Source organism: Phodopus roborovskii, unplaced genomic scaffold (assembly GCF_943737965.1).
Source record: "Phodopus roborovskii unplaced genomic scaffold, PHOROB, whole genome shotgun sequence".
In the NCBI taxonomy this organism is placed as follows: Eukaryota; Metazoa; Chordata; class Mammalia; order Rodentia; family Cricetidae; genus Phodopus; species Phodopus roborovskii.
The window spans coordinates 16,367,629-16,381,142 of record NW_026125281.1 but is presented as its reverse complement, the minus strand read 5'-3'; the positions used below and the strand labels follow the sequence as shown (position 1 = coordinate 16,381,142).

At 42.5% G+C, this 13,514-nt stretch overlaps 1 protein-coding gene across 1 annotated transcript; it reads right to left on the bottom strand.

The window, feature by feature from the left end:
- Window positions 1-10,230: 10,230 nt before the first annotated feature.
- On the bottom strand, window positions 10,231-11,259 carry Mos (MOS proto-oncogene, serine/threonine kinase). The gene has a single exon (XM_051199808.1). The coding sequence runs from the start codon at window positions 11,257-11,259 to the stop codon at window positions 10,231-10,233; it is 1,029 nt and encodes a 342-aa protein (XP_051055765.1).
- Between the last annotated feature and the right edge of the window lie 2,255 nt (window positions 11,260-13,514).

Below are 13,514 nucleotides of genomic sequence, written 5' to 3'. Positions count from 1 at the left end.
TAATGCAGTCAGGGTTCCATTTTTCTTTTTCTTTTTTCTTTTCCAATTTAGCTTAAATTTTCATCAGTTACGCATGCCACAGCAGCCTCTCTCGGACTTCCTTTCTGATGCTGTAAGCATTTCCACACATGAGGGTGTTGAAGACATACATTTGTTAATACATGCTTGAACATAGGAGCACATGGAAAATAATTTTTATGACTGGAATGACATGAACAAAAGGATTAGGTGTACACTAGGGATATTGTCCCCTTGTAGCTCATATTTTTCACATGTCTTTTCTGTTTCATTTATAATAAGTACCCTAACATGCCTTACTTTTTGTATGAATCAGATACACTCTCTAAACATTTAAAATAATGAAGCTAAAAACTGGTTTTTTGTTTGTTTTCTTTTTTTTCTGCTACCACCACCATCCCAGGTGCAAGACTATGATGGCTGTGTGACAAGTTATCCTCACTGGGTCTCAGTATCCTAATATTTAAAAACAAAGTAACAATAATAGTAAACAGTTGCGACTATTTCTGTAATCACAGTTCTTGGCATGTAACAGTGCCTTTGTTTCAGACATGATGGTGGGGGAAAATGAGGATGTGCATGAAGAGTAAAGAAGCTGATTGCAGTCCAACAGCAACAGTTTCCTTCTTCTTCAAAGGCCATGCATGCCCCTGTCAGTTGCTGAGGACCAGATGCTTCGAACATGAGGAACTTGTCAGAGAGAAATGATGCTCCTGGCTTATTTCAAAACATGCCTATTGAGATTCTGTTGGCTGAAGGGGATGAAGACAAAGGTGTATTGAAACTGTTTTAAGGCAAGCTTTAGCGAATAGATCCTTGACTATGCGTAAATACTTTTTACTGTTGTTATTTTTCAACAGGAAATATGGGTCAGTTCTCAGATTACTTATTTATTATGTATACAGTGTTCTGTCTGCATGTATGTCTGCACACCAGAAGAGGGCACCAGATCTCATTACAGATGGTTGTGAGCCACTATGTGTTGCTGGGAATTGAACTCAGGACCTCTGGAAGAACAGCCAGCTCTTAACCTCTGAGCCATCTCTCCACTACCATCCCCAGTTCTCAGATTACTATAAAAGATATATAGGGTTTATTTTGTCCTATCTTTCCGTTTTCCTCTGTAGTTTGTATGCAGATACAAATAGGAACAGTGCTTTTTTCTCTTTCCTTCACAAAAGAAAGCATGTTAGCTGTATTCATTAGTCCTATACCAGGCTTTTAATAGAAAACATGGAGGCTTTCCAGCAAAGCTCGTTTGCTTTGGTCAGTGCACAGGGTTTTATGATGCAGAGGCACTTACATTTTTGCTGCTGTGCAGGTGCACTATTCTTGGCTCTGGGAGTGTATATAACAGCTTAAACTTCCAGAAGTAGAACGATTGGGTCACCAAGTGAGGGTCATGTGATTGTAAATAGATGTCCCCAGGTCATTTCCCCAGGAATTTCTACCAATCTGTGATTTTACTAGCAACATCCGACAGAGTCCAGCTTGTTATTTCCCTTTTGGCTTTAAAGACCCTGCTGATGTTTTCTCATGCACCTATGTCCCTTCTTGCAGCTGTAAACACGTTTTCTTTTATGGCTCTAGGAAGACATCCTCACTCTGATATTTTAAGGAAATTCACACCTGACTTCTGGGGTTTCTCATAACTTCGTATTTTAGCTTCGAAGGCTGTCGCTTTGGAAATGTGTCCTATGTGGTATGACGTCTGGATGCATTCCAGTTTGCTACGTAGATGTCTATGGATGATCTCATATGGATGATCTCATTAAAAAGCTGGTCTCTCCTCCCTTGTCTTCAGACACCATCTTATCCTATCCAGAATTTCCCTGAGTGACTTCATGTCTGTCTGTCTGTCTGTCTTTTTTGTTCCAGTGGCCCCGCATAGTCACACTCTTAGCTGGTGTTATTGCAGTTCAGGTTTCATAGGATGTGTTGATTCTGTTCGAGGCAGTACCTCCAGAGTGCTTGTTGCTTTCTGAATTTCTCTGGCTCTTTCTTCCCCCAACCTCCTCCCCAGATTTTGTATCCTCAAAAAAGAATCTGCAAACACAATTTGTTCCTTCATGCTGTAATGGCAGAGCTCAAAATTTCTTCTTTTTGAGTAGCAGTGATCAATAAAAATATTAAACAGCCACAGCATAGATAGAGTGCATTCTGTTGCTCCTAAATTTTGGGAGAATGACTCTCATGGTTTCTGGTAAGATGATTGTCATTGTGCTGATATTCGAGTGTGGATTTTTTTTTATGTGTATGACTGTTTTGCCCATGCCTGTGCACAGCGTATGTATCTGATGCGCACAGAAGCCAGGAAAGTAGGTCAAATTTCCTGGGACTGGAGTGAAAGATAGCTGTAAGTTGCATGTGGTGTTGGGAATTGAATTCAGGAGCTCTGAAAGAGCAGCCAGTGATCTTAACTGTTGAGCTATCTCTCCAGCCCCTCTGTGTGTGAAATTTAAACACTTAGCCATCTAAAAGATGCATGAAAAATACTTACAGTTGCAAATATAACACAGATGACTACTGTATATCTTCTACTGAGAGCTCATGAATGCTAACATCCTGTCTCATCATATTATAATTGCAAAACTAAGAAATAAACATTGATTATATGTGTGTGGTGAATCCGGTTAAAGGGGAATTTATTTATTGTTCTTTTTGGGTCTCTTTTCTAAAAATTGTATCCTTCTTTGAGAGGACTGCAGTCAGTGAAGATATGGAAGCAATGACTGTGGTAACAACTGCTGTGAGCCTGAAATCCTGGGAAAGGGACCATTGTGTGTGTGTGTGTGCGTGCGTGTGTGTGTGTGTGTGTGTGTGTGTGTGTGTGTGTGTGTGTGCCTTTGTACCGATAGCTGACTTGGGGGTGTCCAGCCCCCAATCAGCACCAAGGTAATACAGAGAAAGCCTCAGAATAGCAGGAAAGATTCTTATCTGAGGGTTACTAGACTTTTCTAAGGGGTATGTAAGGAAGCATGCGTTTTCTGATGGTAACCTAAGAAAACATATGCTTTCCTGATGGTGATTTTCTCCATTTCTTCAACTTAAATAGTTTCTCTTTCCCTTGCCCAGTCTCGCTTTACATACAAACATCACTCTCCTGCTCAGTTACTTATTTTTATATTCAGTTACAGCTACAAATCTCCACACAGCCATAGCTACATTTACATAACCTCTCATCACACGGCACCTTAGACAATTCCAGGCACAGCTTCTGTGTGTAGCAACAGCTTTTTCCCACAGCCCTCACGCTCACTCACACATACGTACTTTAGAATTCTACATTACTCATTCGTTCTTTATTCTCTCACTTACACTCGTTCATTCATTCCTCACACTTCTCTCTCATAGCAGCCTTCTCCTTCACATCTCTACCTTCTGCCTCTGCGGCCCCTTCATGGCTGCTTCTCTCTCTCCTCTCTCTCTCTCTCTCTCTCTCTCTCTCTCTCTGTGTGTGTGTGTGTGTGTGTCTGTTTGTCTGTCTCTCTCTTCTCCTCTCCTCTCCTCCCTTCTGCCTCTCCCTCTCTCATCACCAGACTCTGGACACTTATATGTTAGTTTTCAGGGACCAACCCATACTCTTAACACATGTTAAGCCACTTAGTTTCTCTTGAACTAGGAATGTCACAATGACCGGCCAATGGGCAAGTGGCCTTGCATGTAGCTCTAAGTCAGCGAGGGTTCCCAGACAGTGAGTAAACAGTTGGCTGAACCTTGAGGTTGGGGAGTATGCACAGATTAAAGTTGCTTCAAACTCAGGCCTTGAATTAGCAAAACAACACCTGTGAAAATGACCTCCTGTATTCATCTTTACGGCAACCAGATATTGTCTCCAGAGGCAATCAGGCTGCTTTGAGTTTGCTCTGAAGTCTAAAGTTATCTTGTCTGTGTAAAAAGCTGTCTTTGTTACTGAGAATCCCATGTCAGTCTGAGTAATGTAAAATATTCTGGTATGATTTTTATTCATCAAAATTATGCAGATAGTAGAAATCATCCTTCTGACCATCCACAGCTATGTTTGTGTCCAACAGTATAAAACACCCCCCCCCAAAGGGCTGTGGAAAGAACCCCAAAATGTTCTTATTAGGAAGGCATAGTAACTGTGATAGCTGAGAAAGTTACAGGAACCGCCAGTTACCCAGTCAATAACCCATGGCTTTGACAAGTGGGGATCCCCAGTGACATCTGGTGAGCTGGCTTTACCAAGTAGGACTCTCTAACAACATCTGGTGGGTCAGCTTGTTAAATGCTAGTTGTCACTGCTGTACAGCCCCAGGCCCTCTGCATGTATCCATCCGTTTTCACTCACTTCTTAGGCATTACCAACAGTCCAGCACCAAGACCACTGAGAAAAATGGAAGGTAATGGATTTATCGACATGTTCTCAAAGCCCCAGAGAACCGGCCCCTCCAGGCTGCTGACCTAGTGGAAAGCACTTGGGTTCCAAAACAGAATCGGGTTGGAGAACGTGAAGGGGAACTCCTCAGAGAATGGAGGCTCCTGAGCCTCTTTGAGACTTGGGGAGTACAAAGAAATTCCTAGTGAGATAGACACTGTTCAAGAAGGAGCCATTTCTACAGAGACTTCACATTCCGGAGCAAAATACTACACAGACATTTAGCAATACTGGCCAAGAAACCAAATTTTTGAAGCTAAATGTGGAAAGGGTGCCATCTCGTTGTGAGAGACTTTGGATCAAAGTCTCTCCCACACTAATTCTGTTAAAATACAGAAAATGCAGGATTGTGCTGTTGTGTTACGAGTAGTTTTCCTGACATTCTGGTCCCACAGCTGCATCAGCCCCAAATAACACACAGAGACTCTGTATTAGATATAAAGCTGTTGGCCTGTTACTAGCATTTCTTATTGGCTAGCTTTGTCTTAAATATTAACCAATTTCTATTCATGTAAGTGTTTCCACCCTGTCTTATCTTACCTGAGAGAGGGTCTGGACCTCTGCTCTATCAGTCCTCCATGTTGAATCTCCTCCTACCTCTCCCAGAATCCTCCTTGTCTCCTAGTCCCGCCTATCTTGCTTTCCTATTGGCCAACAGGGCTTTATTCATTAACCAATAAGAGAAACATATTTACAGAATGACATCTCCCATCGTTGGATTTACCAACAAGGAGATGCAGATGGCTTCACTGTGAAACTGTAGAATGGAGGATCACTGTGAATACTGAATGGCACCACTATCTCAGAGCCAACAGAAGTCTGGGATGAACCTTACACAGGTGGAAAGGCAAGCCATTTGAGGAAAGAAATAGGACTCCAGTTCTGCTACAATTCTTTGCAAATTATTTGTTTGTCTGTTTGCTTAAGATTTAAACATGCTTTCGAAATTCTATTGATTTGGTACACAGACCATCTGATATTTGTATTCCGGTATTCTTCACTGACCTATCACATGGAAAGACACTTTTACTAGTCTTTCTGTGGCCTTTGTGTCTTAAATGATCCACCTCTCCAGCCCTTGTAGTTTCTTTCTTCCTTTTTCTGTTTTAAAGTAATCTTAGGTTTCTGTATAAATGCTATGCTTTCAAGAGTGTATTATGGGGTAAATATGTCTGAATTGAATAACTACTTCTACACAAACTCTCAGTTTGTGTTTTGTGTTTGTTGGGGCTAGTTTGAGTAAGTTGCCTAGAAAGCCACCTATTTTTCTAGGTGTTCAGTTTTACTTCCAAAATTATGCAAATAGCGATTTTTTCATAACTTAAAAAGAATCTGGATCTGTATTCTCCCCTTTTGAGATTTTTTTTCTCATAGTGGTATGTATGTTGGTTTGTATTCAACAACTCTGTTTTGCTTTTCTTTTTACTATTATCTTATTAATTTATTCTTTACATTCCATTGTTTTGCTTTCCAAAAACTCATTATGTTTTACTTTATTCCTGTTTTTAATTCTCCCAGTTTTCTGTTTTCTCTAAATGTTGACTCTTGTTTAATTAATTTGTTTTTTATTGTGTTTTTCATGTTACTATTTGAGATGATAAGTTGTAACTCCTTTATATTTGTCCACTAGTAATACTGTTTACATTATTGTTTCAAGATTCCTACAGGTTTTTTTCCTTGTTTGTTTTGTTTTGTTTTTAGATGGTCTCACTGTGTAGCCCTGGCTGTTCTGAAACTCGATCTTTAGACCAGGCTGGCCTTGAACTCACAGAGATCCGCCTACCTCTGCTTCCTGAGTGCTGGGATTGAAGATGTGTGCCACCACTGCCTGGAAATTCCTACAGTTTTAATTAATGTTTTCTTCCAGCACAGTTGCATAATAGTTTTGACAGTGAGATGGCCCAGGAGGCTTGCCAACAAGGGCCTTGTGTCCTGAGTTTTCATCCTGGATACCTGCATAAAGGTAAAAGGAGAAAACTATCTCCTAAAATTTGCTCTTTGATCACTGCATATGTGTCATGGCACACAGGCATGCATGCACACCACACACTAAATAAATAAATATAAAAAAGAAGGAAAGGTTTTGGGCTGGTGAGATAGCTTTAGTGGGTAAGGGTACTTATAGCCAACTCTGATGACATGAGTTCAATCCCTGGAACTCACGTGATGGAAGGAGAGAGCAAACTTTCATGTGTTGCCCTTTGATCTACACAGAATGTATGTCCAATACCCTTCCAAGTAAATATGCTTTTTATGAGGTTCTGATTTTGCTAACATTTTCCCTTTATTTAAATTTAGGGCGTTGGTTGTATTTTGTTACACCATCTGCCTGTTTATGATGTCCTTACTGCTGGACAATATTCATTTGCCACTCCTGTAAGCAAAGACGATCACTGGTAGGTTGTATCTCTTCCTGCCACAACCTGATCAGTCTTCATTTTCCGTCTCAATCTTTGTTTAAATATGTTGAGCAGACTTCTCAAACATGCACATCATCTGACGGGGCTATTGCATGCCAGGCAGCCAGATACCTGCTCAAGCTCAGTCAACAGGTCTTGCAAAGCCCCAAGACTTCCTTTGTCTGCCTGCTCCCTTCAAACATGGCAGGGGTTCTCTCTGAAGCTACCGCTTTTACTGTTTCAAAACAAAGTGGGCTCAGGAGGCCTCTGAGTTGCTCTAACACTCTGCCCTGCCACCAAGGTGACCCTCTCATGTTTAGGGGACCTTTCCCTGCCATTGTCTGAGCGCTGTAGTGATGGGACACTGTAACACCTTTCTTCTTCAGCTACCAACATTTAGAAGGTGAGTTATGCTCTCAGTTCAGTTCTCAGAGTTAATCCTCTACACACACACACACACACACACACACACACACTACACACATACACACACATACAATACACACACAGCCACACACACACATATACAAACACATGCATACATACAGACATATACACCCCCCACACACAGACACACAGACACACACACATACATACACATGCACACACACATACACAAACACACACATATGCATACATACATACAGATACACTTTTGCATTTCCCAAAGGGCTCTGATTCTGTGGATATCTATGTTTCTAGGTATCTCTAGGACCTATCACTGGTGGGTCCCTTCCCTCTTATTCCTGAACTCTCCCTGTTTAATTGGTCCAATCTTTGAGCCTCACCACATTCTAGGGTTTCTGTGTGTCTCATAAGCTTGTGGAATGTATAAGTTGATTCTTTTGTGTTCACTTATCACTTGGTATGGCTTTCAGAAAGAAAGACATTTGGACCTCAGCTGTGGCCAAGTTCTTTTTAGAAGTCAATTCTGGATTTTCATGCCTTTAAAATATACCTCGTGTATAGAACAAAATAGACCCATTATAACCTTCTTAATGTATTGTATTTAAGACTTGCTTTTTGCTAAAATAAACAGAAAGAATTATATTTTAAATTAATTAGTTTTATATTTCTGGAAGCTGAGGCTGGGGTCATGAACATTCTAGAACACTCTACCTGAGCTGCATCCCTGAGGAGGGAAGTATAGGTGCTCTACTGTATTTGCACATAACCTACACATCCTGCTTTCGTTAATTAACTGCCAATTGATTGCAATACCTAGTTTAATGAATGTACTGTGCAAATATCAGTTAAAGTATATTGTTTTGAGAATAAAATGGGGAAAGTTTGTACAAGTTAGTCTAATTTTTTCCTGAATATTTTCAGATCTGCAATCAGTTCTCTGCCTGGCACTCCAAACGTGCAATCAGCCGCCTGTATATAACCAGAGAACCCTGGAGGACCATCAACTGTGGGCCATGACTGTGACTGGAGGCTGAGCCTGGCTCTTGCTGCCTAGCAATGGGCCTGGTGGTCTGAGTGTTCTGACAGCCTACTGATAGCTTTGGAAAAGACCCGACGTGTAGTTTCTGTCACAGCCTTGTATCAGCACAAATCAAATGACAAAGCATCATAAGCCAGAGAGCTATTTCTTGGCCTGGACAGTTAGCAACATTCTATCAACACTACCTGGCCCTAACCAGCTCCCTTAGCTTCCTCTGAGAGCACTTCTACACCAGAGTTTCACTCTGTATACCTGCTACTCACCACTCCAGACAACAGTAGAAGCCTGGAGCCTTGAGCATCCGCAGAGCCTCTTCCCTACTCTCCTCCAGCAGCAGCCCTGCCCCCGTTCTTGCCTTCCATCCTGGGAGAGAGGTCCCTTTTCCCCTAAGACTACAGTCTTTTCGTTAGCTTCTATCTGTCATCTCTTTGTAATTTTTGTCTCCTCAGCTTTCATTTACTGATAGACTTACTCTTCATCCCAAAACCAAGCCAGATAACCACACATATCCTTGTCTCTTGCCTCCTCCAGCGTTCTGCTTCTCATTCTCTCTCTGCAGTACACCCAGCCTCTTCCCTAAGCATGGCCCACCAGCTCTCCCAGCCACTGTATTTGCCTGCCCCCATTCCACACATGGACACTGCTGTCACTAAGAGTAAACCAACCCTGTCCCAGTGGCAGAAGCTAAACACTTCCTTCTCTAAACCCCATCAAGATATGACACCCAGGATCTTGACTTCAAGAAGGAAAAAAAAATATTACAATCTCATGGGTCTTTTCGTTCCCATCAACTCAGCTCTCAGTCTTCGCTGGCTTCCTATCAGCAACCAAGCACAACTTTATTTTGCCATCTGCTTTTGAGCGCAAATCTGAGGCAAAAGACACCCAGTGCAGACTATTTTTGCAACTTTTCTGGACATGGCAATGTTCAAATGTAAGCAATTACAAATCATTTAGGATATTATTCCTTGAAAAAAAATTACTCCAATTTGTAAAATGTATATGAAAGTGATAGCAAACTACATTTTTTTTGGGGGGGGGGAGACTGGAAGAGATAGCAACCATTCCTTTAAAAAGTGTTGGTTGGTTTTGTTTTGCTGCAGGCAAACAGGCTTGAATTTAGGTGTGGGAGACACCTGAGACACAAGAGAACTTACAGAAAAAAAAGTGTCATGTCTATAGTGTCATTTTCTTCTGGAATTTTTTTCCCCAGTAACTGTTAGGTTTCAAATCCAGAACAAAAGGCTGAGGTGCCTATTTAACATATCAAAGTAGACACTCCTGTACCCCCCCCCACCCCATCCCTCAGTCCCTCTCAACCTGTTCCAGGGCTCTCCTCGCTGGTATACTCCATTCCTACTTTAAATTCTGCTCAGGAGCTGGGCTGTCCTTCCCCGGATGCTCCTTCCTATATAATCCAGTCATTTTGGTTATCCCTTCTTTTTGGGGTCTCCTAGTTCTTGCACCTGGTTCCCGTCTCCCTTCTTCCGCCTCTCCTCTTACGGCTCAGGGTCATGTTCACTCTGGAGATGTCCCTGTCTCTGACTATGTCTCCCTTTTATCTCAGTAAACTTTCTCATCACACCTAGGAATAGTTGTGTCCCTTCCTTCCTTCCTCTTCATTCCTTCCTTTCTTCCCTCCTTCCTCCCTCCCTCCTTCCCTTCCCCCTCCCTTTCTCTCTCTTTCATTCAGTAACAAATCCGACTAACAGCAATACTGTGGAGATGATACAGTCTAGTCCGCCAGGAGCCCAGAAAGGGGACAGAGAACCATAAACCGGGTCAGCTTGGTTAACAGCAGTGATGCCCATGAGACCTGTAGCCTCTTTAGTCTCAGGAAAAGCACTTCAGGTTGAAGTTTTCAGTAACTTTATTTTCTAAAAATATGCCCTAGGGGTATGGTTTCTTCCACACCACCCTTACTTCTTTAAAAATAAACAGAAACAAAAAGCACAGGCTGGAGGGAGTCAGCCCAATGCGGCTTGCAAAGCGTTCAGGTCCCTCAAGAGCAGTTCTGCACCCGGCCTCTGCAGGGCGCGGGCCTCCCAGCAGCTCCGGAGGATGCTCTGCAGAGTCTGCCCCGTCGGGGAGGCGGTGAACACTGCCCCCGCCAGCGACGGGCGCAGATTGTAGGCCACTACAGCGTACTGCACCTGCTGAGGCTCGCCGGAGTAAGGCACCTCCCTGGTGGTCATCTGCCAGAGGGTGATGCCAAAAGAGTAGATGTCGGCTTTGGGCGTGGCGGTCTCTCCTTTCAGGAGCTCTGGAGCTTGGTGCGTGTAGGTGCCTCCTATGTGGTGAGGGGGCGTCTGGCTGCACCACAGATCTTGCAGCTTCTGGGAGCAGCCGAAGTCACTGATCTTACAGACGTCCTTCTCATTGATCAAAATGTTGGCTGGCTTCAGGTCCAAGTGCAAAATGCTTTGTGAGTGGAGGAAAAGCAGGCCGTTAACAATATCTAGGGAATACTTAAGGCACTTCCCTAAACTCAGGTGTTCTCGGCTGCAGCTTAGAGGCCCTGGAGAGCGGGTGGAACCATAGATGACTTGGTGTAGAGTCACATTGCCCCCAAACTCCATGATTATGGTACCCAGGCTGTTGGAATCCTTGGGTGTGTGCGTGCTGGCAGCCACAACCCGGACTATGTTGTCGTGGCGCAGTCTTGCAATGTTGAGTTCAGCCCAGAAACTCCGCTGGGATGCACGAGGGTTCTTGGTGCATTTGTTCACTTGCTTTATGGCTACAGGAACACCGTGGTAAGTGGCTTTGTACACGGAGCCAAACCCTCCAGAACCCAGCCTGTGCAGCAGGCATACCTGTTCCCAATCGATGGAGTACCAGGCCAGCCCGCGTGGCAGCCGCGGGGCCTGAGGAGGAGTGACTCCCAGGAAGAGCTTCCCAGCCTTCCTCGGAACCACCAAGGGGCTGCTGCAGGGCCTCGACTCCACCGACAGCTCACCAGGGAGGTAGTGACACAGGGCTAGAGGTGATGGCATCACACCTGGGGGTGGGGGGAGGCACGAGGGAGAAATGACTAGGAACAACCAGGGGGAGTCTGGAAGCATGGATGAGGATTCCTGCCTTCACTCTAGCACCTTTCCCTACTTCCTTGTATTCTCAAAACCAGCTACATCTGTGCTATCACTCAGCAAGATGGGGGTGGGGTGCAGATGAAGCATGGCGGTCTTTTTCAGATGAAACTATTGCTCTCTCACAGCTAAAGTGAATCCTCAGCAGAAATGATCTCTCTCAGGTTAAAGAGCACTGGCCTGCCCCAGGGCTCACCTCTCCTTTAAATTATTTCTTTAATCATAATACAGTGACAACGATTTTTAAGTAGCATCTGATGAGCATTAATCGGTCCTTAGACTGAAGAGGGAGAGAAGTACGGTGAACTTGGTGCACTTTTCAGGCTATAATGATTGTTAGTGCTAGTCTCCAGCTGCATTAAATCAATCCCAGCAGCGATTGGATGCAAGAGTCGCAATGCAAACAGCAGACATTTGTCGAACCACTTGCCAAGATTATTAGGTACAACCTTCATGAGAATGAAAAACTGTAACTTTAATGTCAAAGTTTATTTGATCAAAATAGAATTGGTGACACAAGTCAAAACACATGAACCACAGAAGGGAGGATTCTGATGCTGTATTTGATTTCCACAGCATGATGAGAGGACTTCTTAGCAACACCCGACTTTTTCTTTTTCTTTTAAATTCCTTTATAAGATTTTATTCTCAATATGTAATGTTTTTTTTTTTTTTTTTTTTTTTTTTTGTGTGTGTGTGTGTGTGTGTGTGTTTTTGCAAATTTGAGGATTTTGCCATCGTAGAACCAAAACTTGAAGTCCTAGCCCTTCCTTTCCAAGACAAGTCAGGTCACCCCCAGCTTGCTTGCTTGCAAGCCAGATTCTATACCACAGCCAAGACGTTACTGGAATTTAACACAGGGTTGGAAGGAAAGAAAACGGAACAAAGTGATTGTGATGAACATAGGTGTAAATAACTGCAAGCATAGGAAAACAGGACAGCCAGGAGGAACAGACATGGTACAGAATCAGTGGTATCCATCTATAGTGCAGAAAAGCAGGTGCTAACCATAAACTCAGGGTCTAGTAACCAGACCAGACTCATCTTTTCTGATTTTTATAATAAAGCGTTCATTTTCATGCCATATCTTTGGGGGAAAAGAAGAGAGCAACAATCTTACCCTGTCATTTAAAAGAGTTCCAGACAGTGCTTAGGAGCTACACTTTTCAGCTGTTTAATAACACGTTTTGTTTTGTTTTGTTTACAGGTGATGAGTGACTACTTTTTATGTGACAGCTATGTGCTTCTAGTTTTAGAACTACATGTTTTGAGAAGGCAAGTTAACAAAAGAGAGCCATTTCTATAAACAACCCAAAATTCATATAACTCCATGTTTTTACTTGGTGGTAATAATATGGTTCAGTCTGTCACTGTTTGAATCTCAATGCTTAAGAAATTGGGAAATGATTATTAAAATAAACATTTTGGAAGAATGGAAGTTGGGTATTTATGAACAGATTAACAGGACAAAAATATTAAAAATGTAAACTATAGAGCATTTTAATATACTCCCCATTCTGTGCCATTGTGCCAAACCCAAATTAAAAAAAAATAGTGTTCATGGCAAAATATAACAGTGCTGAAATTAGGTGGTCGGTGGTGGCACACAGGCCTTTGAATCCAGTATTCAGGAAGCAGACGCAGGTATATCTCTCTCAGTTCAAGGTCAGCCTGATCTACAGAAAGAGTTCCAGAACAGCCAAAGATACACAGAAAAATCTTGTCTTAAATACCCCCCCACACACATAAAGAGTACTAAAATCACACTAAAATTTTGCTCAATATCTATCACATAGATAAAATGACAGTTCTGGACTCTGAACTGGGGACTTTAATAAGAGTAATAGGGTGCCTTAAACCTCTGGGTGTCACACAAAATACATTATATTGTGAGTTTCAGTTTAAAGACAATGTCATAAACAATTCATTTCTGAAGCCCTATAGTATTCACCCCAAATACAAAGTATTAGTGAAAGAAAGACTCATGACCTATACACAAGTCTCAAGTTCACTCTTCCATCACCCGCCCATCTACTCAAGTTAGCTGGATGTCCATTACTCACTACTTGTATCCTTTTATAGATATTTTAAAACTACAAACGGGTTACATCCTAATAAGCCCTTCATAGGTTGAAAGCACCAATAGGTGGAAAGTGCATTTA

What these genes read in the sequence shown, in the direction of transcription:
- Mos (XM_051199808.1), bottom strand. Translation starts at nt 11,259, where the DNA reads ATGCCATCACCTCTAGCCCTGTGTCACTACCTCCCTGGTGAGCTGTCG.